Source organism: Corticium candelabrum, chromosome 21 (assembly GCF_963422355.1).
Source record: "Corticium candelabrum chromosome 21, ooCorCand1.1, whole genome shotgun sequence".
NCBI lineage: Eukaryota > Metazoa > Porifera > Homoscleromorpha > Homosclerophorida > Plakinidae > Corticium > Corticium candelabrum.
The window spans coordinates 4,841,991-4,862,672 of record NC_085105.1 but is presented as its reverse complement, the minus strand read 5'-3'; the positions used below and the strand labels follow the sequence as shown (position 1 = coordinate 4,862,672).

At 43.2% G+C, this 20,682-nt stretch overlaps 2 protein-coding genes across 2 annotated transcripts; both read right to left on the bottom strand.

Moving 5' to 3' along the window:
* Positions 1-13,961: 13,961 nt before the first annotated feature.
* On the bottom strand, positions 13,962-16,034 carry LOC134196631 (uncharacterized). Its single transcript, XM_062665828.1, has 3 exons — positions 14,906-16,034; positions 14,436-14,828; positions 13,962-14,319 (listed from the first exon to the last, which is right to left on the bottom strand). Exons 1-3 carry the CDS (start codon positions 15,395-15,397, stop codon positions 14,098-14,100), a joined length of 1,107 nt encoding a protein of 368 aa, XP_062521812.1. The 5' UTR covers positions 15,398-16,034; the 3' UTR covers positions 13,962-14,097.
* Positions 16,035-17,142: 1,108 nt separating this feature from the next.
* Positions 17,143-18,490, bottom strand: LOC134196630 (uncharacterized). Its single transcript, XM_062665827.1, has 3 exons — positions 17,989-18,490; positions 17,505-17,909; positions 17,143-17,393 (listed from the first exon to the last, which is right to left on the bottom strand). Exons 1-3 carry the CDS (start codon positions 18,472-18,474, stop codon positions 17,172-17,174), a joined length of 1,113 nt encoding a protein of 370 aa, XP_062521811.1. The 5' UTR covers positions 18,475-18,490; the 3' UTR covers positions 17,143-17,171.
* Positions 18,491-20,682: the final 2,192 nt, after the last annotated feature.

Here is a 20,682-nt window from a genome sequence, read left to right as displayed (position 1 = left end):
CAAACGATTCGCTCTTGTCCGAAGAATTGCACTGACCCAACAGCTAGAAATGTGCAAAGTCACCTTGTATCAGTCAACTGCTGCCATGCAATTCCACGTACTGCTTCCCACAACGCCATGTTGTTCCGGTCACGGGTGTACATGTGACTACCGTTTGGAAGGCTAGCTGCCAGTTGTTTATAGCGCTAGGACTGTCATTTCCATTTCAAACTACATACACATACTCGATGCATTACCCCTCTTTAGTTTCAAACTACATACACATACTACTTAGACCGGTCTATTACTGAAGACACTACTGAAATGTCAATGTACATTAATTATCGTGATATGGTTCACTTCGAAGTTGTGCGAAGCTGCATACCCGATTGTTATACTGTCTAAAAAGGTCACTTGAAAAGAAATACCGTAGCTAAACTGGGATGTGCAGCATCTAATTACAGCCTGGAATTCCTGGCCTAGGGCGGGAGGGGGGGGGCGGGACAGAGAGTGCAACCTCCATGTGGTCTGTCCTGGGTTTTGAACATGAAAGTATTCTCACATGTTCAAAATGCTAACCACTCCGTTTACTAAAACTGTCATTTCCATCTAAAAGTGTATGAAACAAGTCCAAAAACATTTTGAGAAAATGATGGGTATGTAGGGATGGGTATGTACTTATGTCATTTATACCCATCTCCTACATCACACTCTTTTTACCTATATCTCTTGCAGCAGTTGTGAATGTGATGTAGGAGATGGGCATAAATGACATAAGTACATACCCATCCCTACATACCCATCATTTTCTCAAAATGTTTTTGGACTTGTCTAGACTATAGTGAGAAGATAGAGTATGTAAAGTTTTGTAAGTTGTACAGACTCCGTCAGTGTACAAGCTCATTTGCTGTGGTAACTACAAACTGAAGCTTTCGCACAGCAGAAACACAGCAAACAGAACGTTTCGATTTGATCTTTCGAGAATCTAGCTAAGACAACCTCGTATAAGACCCATACTAAAGCGAGCCACTTGTCCCATAATTCGCTATTTCCACTAAAGTAGAAATAATTCTACTTAAGTGAAATTTAATATTACTTAAGTAAAATTTAATTTTACTTAAGTGGAATTTATTTCCACTTAAGTAGTAATCAGTTGACTTCAGTAAAAATAATTCTACTTAAAATAGAATTCAGTGGTCAATTTTTACTGAAGTAGAATTCAATTCTACTTAAGTGGAATTCTATTCAACTAAAGTAAAAATAATGAATTTTACTTAAGTAGAAATGGATTTCTACTTCAGTTGAAGTGCTGATTTCTACTTCAGTAGAAATGAATTCCACGTAAGTAGAGATGAAGATAGGGTACCAAGCAGCTTCTTGGTGCTGACGCGTTTTCTACTAGTGTGTTGTAGGTAGTCTAGCCTCTCTTGGGGGCGTCGGCTTCGTGAACCTCTCGATTGTTGAATAGTGGAAACATCTCCGCGAACTTATCGTGGAGATTGAGAGGGACACGAATGTCTACCTTTGCATACCCGAACCACTTGTTAGTGGTTTGACCAGTTGTTTGGACAAGGTTTTGGGCGAAGGTTTGCGCATCGGCTTGGGGATTGTAGTAGTACACCGAACAACTCCTGGTCCGCAGAGCATGTGCTTGGTGATTGTCGATAGGTATAGACCGTTGGCGTTGTAGTTCACAACCTTTTGGCAGAAGTGTCGTACCGGTGTGATCGAATGCGTGTGACTCCAGCTTTGTGATATCTTGAGAAGACAAGACTTGGACCGCCTACGACTGCACCTTTCAGCATATCGTAGGCCTCCTTTTTGGGAGCCACGAGGTTGGGTTCTTTGTGGTGTTGGTGGGTTTCTCAAAGTAGGAACTGGAGCGATACACCGGGAAATGAGACTGCGTCTATTAGAATGTCGACTCCATACCCATGATAAAAGTTTCTCATTTTGGTGAGTGCTTCTAGGAATGGATCGACATGGAGGCCGTTGTAGTACCGCAGCAAGTCAGCAAAGGTGGTCATACCTTGCTCTCGGAATGTGCGTTTGCATGATTGCCACTCTTTGAGGAAGAGTCGGTACTGACCTTTAGCTTGGAATACCAAGCGGGGTAGTCAGGTAGACCTGGCTGATGTAGTTTGTCGGGATTGTCGAATCACTCTTAGGGGAACCATCTCTTTTGCAATTTGCACTCATAGGCTTTGACCCATTTGTCGTAGCTGGTGCCTGGTCCCAGATAGTTTATGACATCCAGGAATCGGAGTGGGATGTTAGTAGGAACATGGTCTGGTTGGCCTTCTTGGCTACGTTGATCTTTTTAGCAGTGTCGGTGATCTTGTTCACAAACTGCTCTTTGATGAGGTTCAAGTCTTACATACCCGAATTGAATCTCATCACGGGCACTTGGTGGCACCACTCTTGGATCCAGTTTTTTGCTTGATGAAGAGAAAATCGAGACCATCTAGAAGATATCGTTGACGTACGACTTTTCGTGTTAGATCTCCTCGTCTGCGCAGCTCGTCGAAAAAGTCTGCAACGAGTTGCTTGGCATCGGTGTTGCATAGGTGTGTGGATGGGTTTAGTGTGTCACCAATGGAAACCGAGATGTGGTGTGCTCGGTCTTGAAGGTAAGGGAAGTTGTGAGGAAACGGTCCTTTCTCTTGTCGAGATAGGCCTCGAAGTCTTACACAATGGTGGGGCAGAGGCTTGCCTATATGAGTCGCTCTCCCACATGACCACGAGATCAAATCTGGCGTCTCGAATAGTTTGATCTCGCTCGAGGGTTGCTTCGTATAGGCTGTTTGTGTTGGGTTCATGCTTTGGACACTCGTGCCAATGACAGCCGTGAAACTGAAATACAGTTCAACCGGCCATACCGTCGACGGGAGCGCCTTTGATCCAACGCTCACCACCGTGTCCGCATTTGGCGTTGAGGATGTGAACGCCACGCTGCTAGCTTTCGTAATCTAGCCAGCGAATGGCGATGTTGCTTGCGTTGCAGCTTGGGTAGAATCTATTCGATGCCTTCTTGTAAGCCGACTGTGGTGCTTCTACTGTGTCGCCCGGACACTTGACTCGGTGCACCGGAATGTCGTTAACGGTGACATGCTTGGGTAAAGGATTGGAACAATGACTACAGAGGTAGAGGTTGGAGACCTTTTTGATATCTTTGATATAGAAGACGTGCTTCTCAAACATACCAATGGTCATGATATTGGAATACTAGGCGAGTTGTCGAATCAAACTCCAGACTGGTCCATTTCTGACATCGACTCCCTTGACATATTGGGCGGGCTCGTATACACGAATACTCAGTTTGAATCATTTCTCGATTTCAGCGATCTTATCCAGTTTGGTCTTAGCTATGTTTCGAACGTGGATATCGTAAAACGCCGTAGCTAACTCTCTAGCTATGGTGGTGCTACGATCTGGTCGTGTGCCTTGGTGTATGGCAAGACAACGGAATAGACATTGGTTGTCATTGAATGTGTCTAAAGCAGTGACCCTCTTACGGCGTAGTCATTCGGGTAGGGGTCCGGTGCAAAATGATCAATAATCCAGTTGAAAGGGAGCTAAACCTGGATGAATACCAGAGCATCTCTGCCGAGGACGGCAGTCAGCTCGACTTCGATAAACCGTATGAGAGCCCACTCGATGCTGGGACGGTCTAGGTCGTCCCGGGAGAAGCGAATTTCTCGCTTAGTTATCCAGGCGCGGGCATTTGTCATCCCAACCATTCTTGGGCTGCCTGGTGCGTATTTGCGGAAATTCCTTATTTTCCCTGTCTCGATATTTTTAATCTTGTAGGTGTAGAGATACCTAAGGTAGAATGACGTTTGAACGCGGTCTGCCAACGTTTCCATCATCCTGTCGGTGAGGGCACCTCCTATCTCATGACGGAATGTAAATGTCAGTATCCTACGTCCTTTGATTGTTATTTCCTGTTCGCTGTCCTGCTTCTTGTAATGTAGTGTATGGTCACGTGATACTTCAGTGATGTATTTAGCCTGCAGCGCTATAATAATAGCTCATTCTTGATACCCCCACTTGCGCGTGCCAAAGACGTTACATTGGTGACAGGATGGACAATTGTGTACCTACAGCCTTTGGAGGTTATGATGACTTGCTGGTATTTCTGGATTGCGTTACTGTCTGGTCACAGTTGAAGGGTTTTTCTGGAGAAAAGAAGGCTCTCGCCCTAGCACCACGATTGGAAGGAGCTGCATTTGATAACTACCGACGCCTGTCGGTGGACGACAAAACAAGTTTTGACGCAATCGTCAGTTCGCTAAAACGTGAGTTTCTACGTGGTGGAGCAGATCGCATGCAGGCAGTCACTGACCTACGACGACGAAAATGGGCTGTTACTGCAGAATCTGTTGGTACGTTTGGTCATGATGTTCAACGACTTGTTCGTTTATCTTACCCTAGTTTTGACGTGGATTCGGTAACTACAGTGGCTCGAGACGCGTTTTTGGAAGGGTTGCCGCACGAGTTCCAAGTTCAGCTCCGTTTGAGTGGAGATACAGCTTTAAAATCAGTGGCAGAATTAAGTGAAGAAGTACATCGTTTACAGATAGCAGGTATCGGTGAGAGAAAACCAAGCGGGCCGATGCCGGCACTTTCACATGATTTCAGTCAATCGTCTGGTTCCAGTCATTTGTCAACCGGCGAAGATACACGATGTCATAATTGCCGATCATTAACATTTGACAGGTCGGCGGATGCCGATGGCGTTGGTCATGTCAGTGCGGTTGATTCGGCTTCCGGTAGCCGACAGAAGTCTGTTTGGGGTCGCGGTCGCGGTCGCGGTCGACGACGGAAAGACTTTGGAATGCAGAAAACATCTGGCCGATTTTGTTTCATCTGTGGCGATCCTAACCATATTCGTCCCAATTGCCCCCATTTGCACGATTGTCATCGGTGTTTACGTCCAGGACATGTAGCCCGTAATTGCACGGCACAGGCTCCAGTACATCGAGGTAGCGGTAAGCAAAGTCACGTTACAAACCTGACAACTAATGTACATGGTTTCATAATGGTAACAGCTATAATTGGTAAAGAGAAATGCCCTTTCCTCGTTGACACGGGAGCTGATGTGAGTTTAATAGGCTATGATGTCGTTGAGGGAAACGAGTTGGCAATGACACGGCAGGTCGCCCGCCAACCGGTAATGGTCGATGGCACGATACTTAGATGTGAAGGTATGGTGAATGAATTTATCCAGCTAGGATCTCGTGGTATTCGTGCCTCCTTTTACGTGGTTAAAGGAATTCCTTATGGGATATTGGGAACCGATGTGTTGTCGTCTCTAGCGGTACAGATTGATGTGGCCAATAAGAAATTGTGTATTGACGGAGATGAAGTATCAAGTTTCGAGAAGGTTGACACTATTCAACACTCTGTTCGGCTGGTAAAATTTGGGCGAGTATTTGCACCGGTCCACATGACGATTCCTCCAGGACAAGAAAGGACTATATGGGGTCAAGTTCGTTCTGCCATACCAACGGAATGAACAGGTATTATTGAGGTAACAGAAGATTTGTGCGAAAGATCTGGTTTGTTGGGTTGCGATACGATTGCAGTTGGAGGTAATCAAAAGAGGGTTCCTGTCCGAGTTTGCAATTTGACGTCTTCTCCTATAGCAGTGTATAAGGGACAAAATATTGCAGAATTTTCGGAAGCGGCCGTTGTTAATAATCAGAATGGAATTAAACGTGGTAAATCTCCAGATGTAGGGAGTAAACCTTGGACGGAGGTAACTTTTGGAGACAAGTTGACGCAAGTGGAAAGGACTCAGTTAGAAAGATTGCTCAAGCGTTATCGTACCGTATTTTTATATGAACGAAATGAGGGAAGTGCAAAAGGAATGGAGCATACAATTTCGTTAACAGATGATGCTCCTGTGACATGCCGCCCTCGTAGATTGCCGACAAAGTGGAGAGCGGAAGTTGCAGAAGAGGTAAGAAATCTTCACCAACGAGGAGTTATACGTCCTTCAACGTCTGCGTTTGCTGCACCAGTATGTCCGGTACGAAAAAAAGATGAAACTTTACGTTTGTGCATTGATTATAGAGCTCTAAATGCGAGAACTAAAGATACGGCCATTCCCACGGGAAATCTATTAGAAGCTGTTGAATCTATGGCTGGAGCAGGTATTTTTAGTAAAATCGACTTAGCGCATGGCTATCTCCAAATACCCATTGCAGAGAAAGATAAAGAAAGGACTGCTTTTAGTACACAATCCGGATTATGGGAATTCAACAGAATGCCATTTGGACTAAAGGGAGCACCAGCTACATTTTGCCGTATGATGAATTCAATCTTAGGTCATATGTCACCATTACAGCTAGTGCTATATATGGATGATCTGTGTGTTTTTTTCTGACTCGTTTCATTCACATTTAGAACGTCTAGAACAAGTCCTTCAGACATTACACAGTCATGGATTGAGAGTCAATGGAAAAAAGTGTGAGATTGGTATGACTGAAGTTGTTTTTTGTGGATATAGAGTGAGTGCAAATGGCCTTAGTCCAAAATCAGAAAAGACAGTGGCGATTGCCAAAATTCAGAGACAGAGTTCAATTAAAGAGGTCAAGTCATTTTTGGGTATGACCGGTTGGTACCGACGTTTTATTCCGAAATATTCAACAATTGCTAAACCACGTACGTCGTTATTAGAAGGTGACAAACTTTTTCATTGGTCCCCTGAATGCGACAGTTCGTTTGTTACTTTGAAAAACAAGATAATGTCTGCTCCGGTGCTAGCTCATCCTGACCCATCTCAGATGTTTATACTTACAACGGATGCCTCAACGGTAGGAATTGGAGCCGAATTAGCACAAAGCACTCCAGACGGTGTGAGACCTGTAGCTTATTTTAGCAGAGTTCTGACCAAAACAGAAAGAAAGTATTCTACCTATGACCGTGAGTTTCTCTCTATAGTTATGGCGGTACGACATTTTCGACACCATTTGATTGGAACGAGGTTCATAGTACGAACGGATCATCGTCCCCTCCAATTTAGATCGGTTGTTAAAGACCCTTGGGGTCGAAGAGTCAGGTGGATTGCGGAGCTGGAAGAGTACTCATTTAGTGTAGAATATATAAATGGTGAAACAAATAAAGTGGCGGACGCTTTGAGTCGTTTGGAACCTCAGGATGAGTACTGGTGCGAAAACAACATAGAATATGGTGCAGTCGACAAGATAATTCCCGACTGTGCTGTGAGGTCGTTATCACAAAACTGTGTTGCCTGGGCTGAAGATGTATGGTCAGCAGATAAGTTCAGGGAAGCACAAAGGAGAGACCCGTTGCTTAACAAAGTGTACGACCTATTGAAAAAGAATATTTCTGCTTCCGCTGCAAGCTTGTCTTTGGACATGAAGCAGTTGTTTAAAGAAGAATTACACATTTCTTCAACTGATATTCTGTATAGAACAAATCCTGGAGTTGGATCACAAATTGTGGTACCATCAAAGTTAATTCCAGAGGTTCTTAGACTGGCGCACGATGAACATTTGGCAGGTCATCAGGGTTCTAAGAAAACTTTGCTTCGGGTCTTGAGTCGTTTTTGGTGGCCAACCGTTCGTAAAAATGTAGAAAACTACACTCAATCTTGCACTGTTTGTGCTGAAAGAAAGCCTGTCAACATTAAAGCTCGAGCTCCCCTGTTGGAAAGACCGTCATCAGCAAAACCATTTGAGGTTATTGAAATGGACATCAAAGGTCCTCTACCGAAAACCGATGGCGGATATCAATACATTTTTGTTATACAAGATGCCTTCTCGCGGTATGCAGAAATGTGTGCCATACGGAGACAAACAGCCGATGAAGTTTGTGAGAAACTACAAGAATGGATTGGAAGGTATGGTATTCCAACACATTTTCATTCAGATAATGGTCCTTGTTTTGTAAGTCATGTCTTTAAAGAATTTTGCAAACAATACGGTATTCGACATTCGTTTTCAACACCTTATCATCCACAGGCTAATGGATCTGTTGAACGTCTTAACCGCTCTCTGGGTGAATCTTTGTCTAAGATGGTTGCGTCACATCAACGAGATTGGTATGACCATCTCTTTGCAGCACAATTTGCTCACAATACAGCATACCACGAAACCACGGGAGATACACCTTACAGAATCGTTTTCAAAGATTTCTCAAGAACTATGTTACACGTAGCAGCGGATCTGGTATATTCTGAGTCAACAGATGAACGTCAACTACCTACCGTGTATGCTGACCAAGAACAGGAGAAAGTTGCAGAAATGTACGCTAATGTCGAAAGTAGATCCAAGCAGATGAAGGAAGCAAGACAACAACAATATCAAAAATAAGTTCAAAATTTTCGTAAGTATAAGATCGGTGACCTGGTATGCATAACAGCAACGTCTCGACGGGTGAAGAAGTCTCGATCACTGTCTCCCCGGTGGACAGGTCGCTATACAATAATTCAACCTTTGTCGGATGTCGTCTATTTGTTTCAAAGATGTCGCGGAAAGAAAGTTATTTCTGTTCATCACCATCGGATGAAACCATACAAGTCAAGGCCCGTACATCTCACATCGAATGAACGATCGGAAGTGATGTGTCAACCGATTGGTAATCTCCAACACGATAAGACGGATCCTGGACGGGATAAAGGGTCCAAGGAATGGGAATGTTGTTCAGGAGACGTTGACCAACCGGAGAATGGCAGCGATGACGATATGGACCAACTGGAGAATGATAACGAAGACAGTATGGGTGAAGACCACAATGGTGATGATGCAGTTCGAATCCAACGTCCCGTCCGCAATCGACGTCGCCCACAGCGATACGGAGATTACCTAATGGATTCTGACATTGATTCTAGTATGGACTCTGATCGAGTCTATTCGCTAATTAAGTTAATTAGAGAAGGGTATTTTAGACACTTTTTAGAGGGGGAGTGATGTAATGTAGTGTATGGTCACGTGATACTTCAGTGATGTATTTAGCCTGCAGCGCTATAATAATAGCTCATTCTTGATACCCCCCCACTTGCGCGTGCCAAAGACGTTACATTCTCAAGTATGGCGGCTCCTTCCTTCACGATGCGTGTCGCCAGAGATTCACGAAACATCTTTCTTCGAAACCTCTCGAGAGTGGCTAGACAATATTATGAATTTTGGAGCTCTTGGCTTGCAGGGAAGGGTCGGCTTCTTCGTGAATTTTCTATAGCAGTCATTGTCGAGGTAGAGAGCAGTTACCCGTCGTTATTTGCTCAATTAAAGTAAGCAACCAAATTGTCGGGAGAACTGCATCTCTCTTTCTTTGCGAACAATAATCTCGAATCATTGCACAGTTGTTGGATAGTATCGTGATAAGCCCTCCAGCAAAGTGTTGGCAATTGTTACCTACAAGACTGTACTCACCGTTCCAATCTTATTTGCGGCCTTGAATAAGCAAAAACGGCTATAACTATGTGGACCAGTCTACTATTTAATTTACTGCACGTCTCTTTATTCGATGCCCATTAATAAAATGAATAATAATACTAAAATTTTTAGACTTTCTAGGTATACGTATAGTAGTAGTCTATGTCTATGTGACTACTGGTACATGTATGTGCAAATTGCTGTAGCTACTAAACAAATCTTTTAATTAAAATTTACGTTTAGTTGACATTTCTACTAATAAGATTATGACAAGTAACACTTTTTGTTAAAATCAGCACTTAATGTAATATATTGATATATTTATTTCGCTTTATTGACATCAATTTGAAATCTCCGGCTCGATGAAATCTTGCATGGGAACGCGTCTGTCAAGTTTGCTACAACTGCATACAGCGCACTACTTCCAATTTGTAAGCTTGCATTGCGTCATTGTAACGAAACATACAATAATTGTTGAGTATCTCCTCACATTAATTCTAGTAACCATACATGCATGCAGCATCCAATGCTAGGGTATCTCCAAAGTCATTACGAGTACTACCCAATACGGTACTAACATACGTTCTGTAAAATTGCTTTTCTAAACATTTACGTCGTCACAGTTCTCTACAGCGCACGACACATTGCTGCGTACAAAGGTTGAGGAGCACAAAAAATCAAAATTTTTAGCGATTACTCGTCTTATTTGCGTAAACCAAGCACTAACATGCACGGCCATGCACAGCTAACCGCGACCAGGTAGACTACCATATTATGATTGTCGTGAATCTATTACGATAACGTGAAAATGTTTTTTAATTAATCATTGAACAAAGACGAACTAATTAATTATTTGCTGAAGACTACTAACTCGCCTTGTCTGGTCTTGAAACAAGGCTACAAAATTGAGCTTGTAGAAAACACAAACAAAATATTCGTAAAACAGTTTACCATCGCAAACAAAATATAGGAAATAACCTTTAGGTGGCAAAATAGCGTGACCTTTCTGTGTCGGTTTCAAACGAGTTTGTGTGTTACATATGCACATGCGGAAATTGTTTGAAATTGAACGAGCATGTTTAGAACAAATGCAGTTAGCTCTATGTATACATCCGTTTCACAAACAATGCTAGTCTCCAGTCACTGTAGCCTACTAGGTCTAAACTATGAAACAGGAAAGTGCAATCCAAACTCTTTGCTTCGAAAGAGACGTGTGGTTCATGCTTTTCGTTCTTTCTTCTTGCCCACCTACACACCGATCGCATGATCCTGTGTAGCAGCGGATTTGGTCCCCTCCCCCTCGCTCGTACAAAGTTCCCCAGGCTAGCGGATTTGGTACGTCCGCTTGCGGCAACAACTCGCGGCTGGATCTAGTACCCCTATCTAGATGTCTAATGAAGTCTACGTTATTGTTCCTGTTTCTTCGAAGTCAAACTGCAATGTTTATGTATGTACGTACGCTTCCTGCATGAAACTCACCTACGATTTGCTTGCATTTGATCACGCAGGCGTTTCTTTTGCTGTCGCAGTTATCAGGAAGCCCATACAAACGCCAAGGCAGATGCATGTCGCACAAAGGAGGTGCTAGAATCTGATTACCCGTTTGATGTGACAAAAGCGGCTTTCGCAGCCGCCGAGATGAATGTCATAACCTTTTTTTAGGTCCAAAGATGTGTTGTTATGCAGTAGGAGACGCTCTCGAGACGTAAATATACGGCGTAGAATATGTAATAGAGTTCTAGAACAAATTTACGTAGGCGGACCAAATCCGCAGAAGGAGACTAGAGCCGCGACGCGAGTGTGGTCTGGGTAGGACCAAATTCGCTTGCGTCAAATGTCCGGCGGACCAAATCTGCGGTACGTACAAATGTGTACACCGCAGAGTTTGCGTTTTGCATGTCTATTATATATATATATATATATATATATATATACCTTATTGTGAGGTGCTTCAGTGGCACGGCGGAACAACGTGAGACTGAAACTGGTCACACCCTAATTCATTAATTAATCGCGTTATTGCGTTTGCAATTTTAGTATAATTATATAATGATATTTGTAGTGTTAGTAGAACAATAAACCATAAATTTTCTTAGCAGTACCAAGGCGAAATATGGATCACATTATTACGAATATGTGATAAAGGTCAAATGTTATAGACAGCAGATAAACATTAATTAATTAGGATGAGTCAGCAGAAAGTAAAGTTAGTAGGTGTGACATAACGTTCCGAGGGTGACTCATGTGACAACGCAAATCCCGTGATTTTGGGTTCGTATTGCCTAACTTCCGTTTGTACATCTCTATATATCTAGAGAAATCTCAAATCGGCTTCATTCGGTCACTTCATCCGGAGCAGCCATGCCGTCATATCTTTTCCTGATTTTGCTATTCGGTAGTCACTATCATAGTTTGACGACAGCTCTACCGTTAGAAGAGCAAGAGACAGAGACACGACAGTCCGAGAACGCATTCGAAAATGAAGAGAAAGTCTCAACGCTTAGTAATAAAACATGATTATCATGTATGAAAGTCCAAAGCTTGCAAATGTATTGCGTTTGTCACAGATTCGTGCTCGATTGGCTCGAATATCAGTTCGTCACTTGCAACGCTAACAACCGAGCAGAGTGAGTGGCCGTGATCGCAAGCTTTCATGCATTTTTAGCTAACCAAACGTTTTCCGTATTCATTCTTTTCAGACACGGTTGTAGACTGCTACGGAGAGGGACCATCGTGTGAAATATCACTGTCAAAGGCAACAAACAAAAAGAGAAGTAAGAAACGTTCACGTTGTGACGGCGTGTAAGAATCAGTGAGAAAGTCACATGGTATCGTTGCAGTTCCACCTCACGCACGCTGTTCGTCTGAACTTCATCCGCTCGTTGGCGTGTTTGGTTCACTTCGGTACGCTATTATCGTGCCGCCTTACAGCAAGAATATCACTCTTCAGTGCGGGGTGTGCGGTTCTCCTTCAATTCATGTTACCTGGTATCGTGTAGGAAGGCCATTTCCTAGCGTTGCTCGATGCGGTGTTGCCATGCCACATTTCTCGCTTCGTCTCGGTGCTGCTAGGAAGAGCAAGTGTGGAGTGTACATGTGTATTGCCAGAAATGCTCATGGGCAAACCTACGCGTCTCGTATTTGCGTGAGGGTCGTTGGAAAATGTAAGTACATGTATACTAGGGTATGCTAGCTAGCATGTCGCACTTTATCGTTAGTCCATCCTATACCTTTTTGCTATTACAGCACTAGGTGCATGTCAACGACAGTCGACAGGACACTGATTCGTACTCTACATGATGTCATTCGACTCGAACAGCACGCACCGGGGCCTGCATCGGCGAGCAACGCATGCATTAATCTTATCTCGGGACCGGTTCTTCCACCCTCACAAAAGGAAACCGCCAACGCATGCATGCATACGCGCACGTAACGCGTGAAGTTCTACTTACCCAGCTGAGCGCGCACATGCCTACATACCGATTCTCGGTCCACGAGTACAGTAGCATGCTATTTACATGCAAACACCCTCCAATAACGTAGATTCCTTCTATGGATGCCATGAGGCCAGAAGGGGCCGGACCTTTCCTAGAGCTAGCGTCGGCCACTTTACCCGTCTATATCGACTACTGTAAAGTAGAACTGGATTGAATAACGTGACATTTATTTACTGCACTGCCATTTTTCGTGTGTTAGGCTGACCGGTTTTGGCTCACCTCCGATATATATACACGGTACATGTACCCTACAAATCTAGAGTTTGTGGAGAAGATCATGTTTAAATATAAAAATTCAGGGCGATTTTAATAAATTAACGTTTTGTATGCAATTTCATACTAACTTTATTATTCATATTGATAAGATTATCTATTAATATCAATTTGAGTTCTCCAAAAGTTATACTTGACTACACCACTGAGCTGCACCCGCTACACAGACAGACAGACAGACAGACAGACAGACAGACAGACAGACAGACAGACAGACAGACAGACAGACAGACAGACAGACAGACAGACAGACAGACAGACAGAGAGACAGACAGACAGACAGACAGACAGACAGACAGACAGACAGACACACACACACACACACACACACACACACGCGCGCGTGCGCGCACGCACGCACGCACACACACATAACACGGGACTATGAAACTAGTTATATAGAAACTTACGAATGTACTTAAATACGCTGCCGCCCAGCATGCGGAAAGAACATACGCCTTACATCCACCCAGGAAGACAGCACTGTACTAATCTAATTTTTGATTTATTAAGGTGGTTCCAGCTATTGCAAAAATAAAGTGGAAAACGCAAGTTCTAGTAAGCAACTAACTATTTACCGTCGTGTGAGCATTCTTTGAACAAATGAAATTTTTGTTGCAGAAAATTGGAAAGGTATGTTTACCTCAATCAGTGAAGATGTTACAGACAAACAGACGTCTCAAGCGATCAACAAGGAACAAGAGATTGTCATCACATCTCACACGTAAAGCAACACGTGCAATTACAGCTTTGATAACACGAACCGCTGCGACATTCATTTCAAGCTGATCACTAATATGAGTAGCAAAGTAATTCTCTTTTGTTTTACGGCAATTCAATTAAAGAAACTTAGTTAATCAGCAAACGACTAGGATCTACGAAATCTGTCAACAGACGCTTTTAAAAACCATTTAATTAATCGCTACATACTCTCATCGATCCAATTACCATTTAATTAGATCAAAGACTGTGCTTAACAGTTTGCTCTTTGCGTTTTTGTCCGTAACAGTCACTTGAACTCCTCCTCTTGGTGCCGACTCAAATGCGAGGTATCGCTTATCACCGGTTACCGCTCGGAAACGATACCCTCCGGAATGTTCGCTCACAGTAAAGTAAAACTTTTTATCTTTAGGAATCGAATGATTTTTCATGCCACTTCCAGCATTCTGCAATAAACGAATATTCGATGAGCACGTTAATTTAATTAGGCATAGTCATTTGCACTCTAGCCACGCCCACAACTAATTGTTTCATGCAATTTATTAGAAATGGAAAGCCTCACCTCTATTGTAAATCTCATTTTTCTTCCACTACCCGTCAGAGCCACATAGAATTTTTCTTCCGGACCGAAGCCTCGAGAGCGTATACAAACGACATGACCAGGAATACTGACGTTCTGCTTGTCGGCGAGAATCTCGAATTGTGTTGGTAGGTAACTGGACTCAACGCCAGAGCAGTTGATTTCGCCGTATTCGTCGACCGACATTTTGTAGGGCTCGGAGTTGGGAGCAGACACACCTCGACACGTGACGAGTGTGATTCCATCTTTTGCAAAATTCCCAACAAGTTGCTGTAAAATTAACGAGCAATCTACTTCATCGTCGTCGTCTGATTCGTTAAATTCTGAGTCGGATGAATCAACGTCGTCATCCGGACAATCGACCGCATTTGTATCCTGAAACGGAAACGATAATTAACTGGGGTTTCCCCTAGACAAGCACGTGCTTATGACGCGTGGTATCCTGTTCGTACCGACTGGGGAAATACCAACAACGGCAGCGGCGTGTGGAAGCTGTAGAGAAGGCTGTAGAGGACAGAGCTGTCGGTTTGATGCAGCACCTTGTAGACGAGACCGAGATCGAGGTGGAGAGCGTAGTAGTCATGATCATGATCACTGCATTCCGAGACACTCAGCCTGAACGGGGTCATTGACTTGTATGTCGGTTTGATCGTTTCGTGTAGCGATCGGAGATGCAGCTGAATGCGCTTTACTCTGATTCGATGTTTCACATCTGTTGTGAGTTTCAGTTTCCTTCCCTCGAGTGTGTAGCCGCAAAGACTCTCTGGAACTCGTCCGTCGTGTCGCTGTGCTCGCAGGTGTTTCAGCTGGTAGACACTAGGAAGCTGCTCTGTGTATACACGTGCTCGCTTGGCAGACGGATGCAGTCCTTCTGCAACGTGTGGGCAAAATTTTGTCGATGTGAACCACATGCGACCATCGACTTCGGAGGCGTCTATTGCCATATCCTAGGCGTCTGCTGTTGAACAAGACTGACTGGGTTTCGTGCAGTGTGTTACTCGCTTTATTGGATGCATCGGGAATAATTAGCGTGTCCGCAGAGGATAATTAGCGATTCCTCGGCGGAAACTCCCAATTATCGATTGCGTCATACAGGAAGAAGGTTATAGATACATAGAGAAAGTACAATCCAAAAATCAATACGAGGCACCATGCATATATTGTATAGTACTCTTCTAGTGCTAGTACGTAGCCAGTCAGTAATGCGAATGAGCGTTTGAGTTAGATGAAGACGTTCCTGACCCATAGACACTCGTTACAGGAACAAGATGATACTAGAGTTCGAGTCTAGAGATCTACTTACCAAGTTCCTGGAAAAATCGTGTGATTGTTTTTTTTCTAACGCGTAGACCGACCGCAAGATCAATGATTTGTTTAACTATAATACTACTTCTAGCCTGCAAATAATATTGTTTTGGAGATGGACCTGCTGGGGCCACAGCACTACTTTGAATAGTTGGAGCGAATGTTTTGAGTGTGCTGCACCAATGTACGTATTAGTAGTAAATTTAAAAATTGTTAATACTTAGTTTGTTTGACGCACGCAGAAACGGGACAGAATTTCTATAATATACCAGTCGTAGCAGATGAAGAAATATCAGTGACACATTCATGGAGCCAAGATATAGTTGAAAAGAGCAATTCTATGTAGAGAAAATGGACACGCAAAAGACCAAGAGAAGAGAAGAAGGTATATAGTTTTACCATACAGTGCATGATCTATCTGTGTAAGTGTGCCCACCTACTTGCACTCCCCTGCCCATGCATCTGCTCGCCCACCCATTCACTCATCTTTCCACGCATTTGAATTTGCCTTCAATGTGAAGTATATGTATATATATATATATATATATATATATATATATATATATATATATATATATGTCTGAGCTTTATACAATAAATAGATAGATCAATATTTTTAAGAGACCTGACTTTATTGAACATGCTCTTGATTTTAGAAGTCTGGCGAGGTTGTTGTGAGCAAATTATACGCCAAAGCTTATAGCTACTAGTTCAGAATTAGAGTTTTCCAGAAGTCTGGGGAGTGGCTATACTAACACCAAAGTATGCCACTATGACCACTAGAGACCACCTTGGTCTCAACAGGAGGTCAAATAGTCACATCGCAAACAGGAGCTCACCATCTACAATCTCTCAGTAGTGCTTTCTCGAGCGGGACGATGCAACTAGTTAAAATAGCACGCGGAAAGAACACGCCTGTACATGCACGCAGGAAGACAATATTGTACTAATCTAATTTTTGATTTATTAAAGGTGGTTACAGCTATTGCAAAAATGAAGTGGAAAACGCAAGTTCTAGTAAGCAACTAACTATTTACCATTGTGTGTAACCATTGTGTGACCAAATGCAATTTTTGTTGCAGAAAATTGGAAAGGTCTGTCTAGCACAATCGGTGAAGATGTTACAGACAAACAGACGTCTCAAGCGATCAACAAGGAACAAGAGATTGTCATCACATCTCACAAGTAAAGCAACACGTGCAATGAAAGCTTTGAGAACACGGAACCGCTTTCATTTCAAGCTAATCTAGATCACTAGTATGAGTAGCAAAGCATTCTCTTTTATTCAATGTTTAATTTCACGGCAATTTAATTAAGAAGCTTAGTTAATCAGCAAACGACCAGGATCTATGAAATCTGTCAACAGACGCTTTTAAAAAAGCACTTAATCGCTACATACCCTCATCGATCCAATTACCATTTAATTAGATCAAAGACTGTGCTTAACAGTTTGCTCTTTGCGTTTTTGTCCGTAACAGTCACTTGAACTCCTCCTCTTGGTACCGACTCAAATGCGAGGTATCGCTGATCACCGGTTACCGCTTGGAAACGATACCCTCCGGAATGGTCGCTCACAGTAAAGTAAAACTTTTCATCTTTAGGAATCGAATGATTTTTCATGCCACTTCCAGCATTCTGCAATAAACGAATATTCGATGAGCACGTTAATTAGACACAGTAATTTGCACTCTAGCCACGCCCACAACTAATTGTTTCATGCAATTTATTAGAAATGGAAAGCCTCACCTCTATTGTAAATCTCATTTTCCTTCCACTGCCCGTCAGAGCCACATAGAATTTTTCTTCCGGACCGAAGCCTCGAGAGCGTATACAAACGACATGACCAGGAATACTGACGTTCTGCGTGTCGGCGAGAATCTCGAATTGTGTTGGTAGGAAACTGGACTCAACGCCAGAGCAGTTGATTTCGCCGTATTCGTCGACCGACATTTTGTAGGGCTCGGAGTTGGGAGCAGACACACCTCGACACGTGACGAGTGTGATTCCATCTTTTGCAAAATTCCCACCAAGTTGCTGCAAAATTAACGAGCAATCTACTTCATCGTCGTCGTCTGATTCGTTAAATTCTGAGTCGGATGAATCAATCTCGTCATCTGGTGTGCGGTCTGGACAGTCGACCGCATTTGTACCCTGAAACGGAAACGATAATTAACTGGGGTTTCCCCTAAACAAGCACGTGCTTATGACATGTGGTATAGCCTGTTCGTACCGACTGGGGAAATACCAACAACGGCAGCGGCGTGTGGAAGCTGTAGAGGAAGCTGTAGAGGACAGAACTGTCGGTTTGATGCAGCGCCTTGTAGACGAGACCGAGTCCGAGATGGACAGCGTAGTAGTCATGATCATGATCACTGCATTCCGAGACACTCAGCCTGAACGGGGTCATTGACTTGTATGTCGGTTTGATCGTCTCGTGTAGCAATCGGAGATGCAGCTGAATTCGTTTTACCCTGATTCGATGTTTCACGTCTGTTGTGAGTTTCAGTTTCCTTCCCTCGAGTGTGTAGCCGCAAAGACTCTCTGGAACTCGTCCGTCGTGTCGCTGTGCTCGCAGGCGTTTCAACTGGTAGACACTAGGAGGCTGCTCTACACGTGCTCGCTTGGCAGACGGATGCAGTCCTTCTGCAACGTGTGGGCAGAATGTTGTCGATGTGAACCACATGCGACCATCGACTTCGGAGGCGTCTATTGCCATATCCTAGGCGTCTGCTGTTGAACAAGACTGACTGGGTTTCGTGCAGTGTGTTACTCGCTTTATTGAATGCATCGGGAATAATTAGCGTGTCCGCAGAGGATAATTAGCGTTTCCTTGGCGGAAACCCCCAATTATCGATTGCGTCATATAGGAAGAAGGTTATAGAAAGTACAATCGGGATCACTACGAGGCTCCATCTGCAGTATAGTACTTTTCTAGTGCTAGTACGTATACGTAGCCAGTCAGTAATGCGAGTGAGCATTTGATTTAGATGAAGACCGTTAGACGTTCCTGATACCAACCTATTCAAGTTCCTGGAAGAATCGTGTGATTGTTTTCTTTCTTTAATTTAATTAACTAATACGCGTAGACGAAGATCAATGATTTGTATAACTATAATACTATCTCTAGCCTGGATGTATGGAGGTGGACCTGCTTGGGGCCACAACACTATTTTGAATGGTTGAAGCAAATGTTTGAGTGTACTGCACCAATGTACGTATTAGTAGTAAATTAAAAAAATTACCTGCATTTAACAGAGGCGTCGAAAGCAAAATCACATTGGTCCGTCCTAACGCGCGCTAGATAGGCGTGACCATACTTGTAGACTAATTCCATTATCGACTAAAAGCAAAATCGTCACATGTATAACTCACTTTCACATGCATAACCTCTTACTCGGTCTTAAAATTACCAAAGATGCGGAGGCGGTGTTCGCTGCCACTCACAAACTCGTTGCCAATGATATCTAAGTCTAAACGATCAAGTCTCTCTTTGTGCATATGCAACAGCATAACATGATTTAGCCTAGGCTGCTTCATGGTGCTCCTTAAGTATGTCTTGAGCCGTCTCATAGCAGAAAAGCTACTCTCACTGGTGGCATTGGTTGAAGGCATTACTAGAATATGGCGAGCTAGGGAGTACACTTCACTGAAGAATGATCTTTGGGCATCCGAAAGGCTTCTCAGGTACTGGAGGCAATCTTGCAATGACACCCGACGTGGCCTATCTGTTGAAAACCAAGCGCCAAGATTCTGCAACTGTGCATCAAGTTGTACCAGATTGATATCATCCTTTTAAAATGAGGTTACTTGCTGAAAATAAGCACCTATTAATCGCCCTCGTTGGGAGCAGTGATAAGAAGACTTTCGAGGTTACTGTATGTGCAGGGCCGGATCCAGAGGGGTTCAGGGGTTGAGATCCCTCTTTTCCAATAGGCGTGGTTCAATAATTTCATATAATTTCATTACAAAAGAGAAAATTAGTAATGCTATAAATATCTGCTAACGGTGAACCCCCTCTTTCAAAATTTCTGGATACGGCGCTGATGTGGCATAACCCGGCTGCCTAAAGCGATCTCTAATGCCAGAAATTGCGAGATCAAGGCATTCATAGTACTGAAGTCGACAGTATTCTTCAACCGTGGCTCTGTAGACTGCTTCGACCATTCCAACTTGAAATCGACTATCACGTGGGTCTAGATTGTCTGTATGTACATCGAGGCAAGATTGCTTGTCTTTTATTGTGTTTAATTTTTCATGTCCTTCTTGTCAAGAAAGGGACAAATGAATAAAAATTGATAAATAATTTATTGCCAAATTTATTTAATCACCTATACCTTGAACCGAAAGTTTGTGCCACTATGCAGCTGGCGAAAGTTGACTTTCCGAATATTGGTCCGTCCCGGGACGGACCAAACCGATCGGTTCCGACGCCCCTGTTTAATACTCAATTTGTTTAATGCATGCAGAAAAGGGACAGAATTTCTATAATATACCAGTCGTAGTAGATGAAGAAATATCACTGTCACATCCATGGAGCCAAGATAGAGCAATTTTAAGTAGAGAAAAATTTTTTTACATGCAGGAAGACCAAGAGAAGATAAGAACGTATATAGTTTTACCATACAGTGCATGATCTATCTGTCTAAGTGTGCCCACCTACTTGCACTCTCCTGTCCATGCATCTGCTCACCCACCCATTCATTCATCTTTCCACGCATTTGAATTTGCCTCCAAGGTGAAGTATACACACACACACACACACACACACACACACACACACACACACACATATATCAGAGCTTGATACAATAAATAGATAGATCAGTATTTTTAAGAGATCTGACTTTATTGAACATGCTCTTGACTCTAAAAGTCTGGCGAAGTTGGTGTGTGCAATACGCCAACGCTCGTACCTAGGTATTGC

What these genes read in the sequence shown, in the direction of transcription:
- LOC134196631 (XM_062665828.1), bottom strand. Translation starts at nt 15,397, where the DNA reads ATGGCAATAGACGCCTCCGAAGTCGATGGTCGCATGTGGTTCACATCG. An exon ending in TGTTGGTATTTCCCCAGTCG is followed by an intron (nt 14,829 to 14,905) that starts GTACGAACAGGA and finishes TTTCCGTTTCAG; the next exon opens with GATACAAATGCGGTCGATTG. An exon ending in AAATGAGATTTACAATAGAG is followed by an intron (nt 14,320 to 14,435) that starts GTGAGGCTTTCC and finishes CGTTTATTGCAG; the next exon opens with AATGCTGGAAGTGGCATGAA.
- LOC134196630 (XM_062665827.1), bottom strand. Translation starts at nt 18,474, where the DNA reads ATGGCAATAGACGCCTCCGAAGTCGATGGTCGCATGTGGTTCACATCG. An exon ending in TGTTGGTATTTCCCCAGTCG is followed by an intron (nt 17,910 to 17,988) that starts GTACGAACAGGC and finishes TTTCCGTTTCAG; the next exon opens with GGTACAAATGCGGTCGACTG. An exon ending in AAATGAGATTTACAATAGAG is followed by an intron (nt 17,394 to 17,504) that starts GTGAGGCTTTCC and finishes CGTTTATTGCAG; the next exon opens with AATGCTGGAAGTGGCATGAA.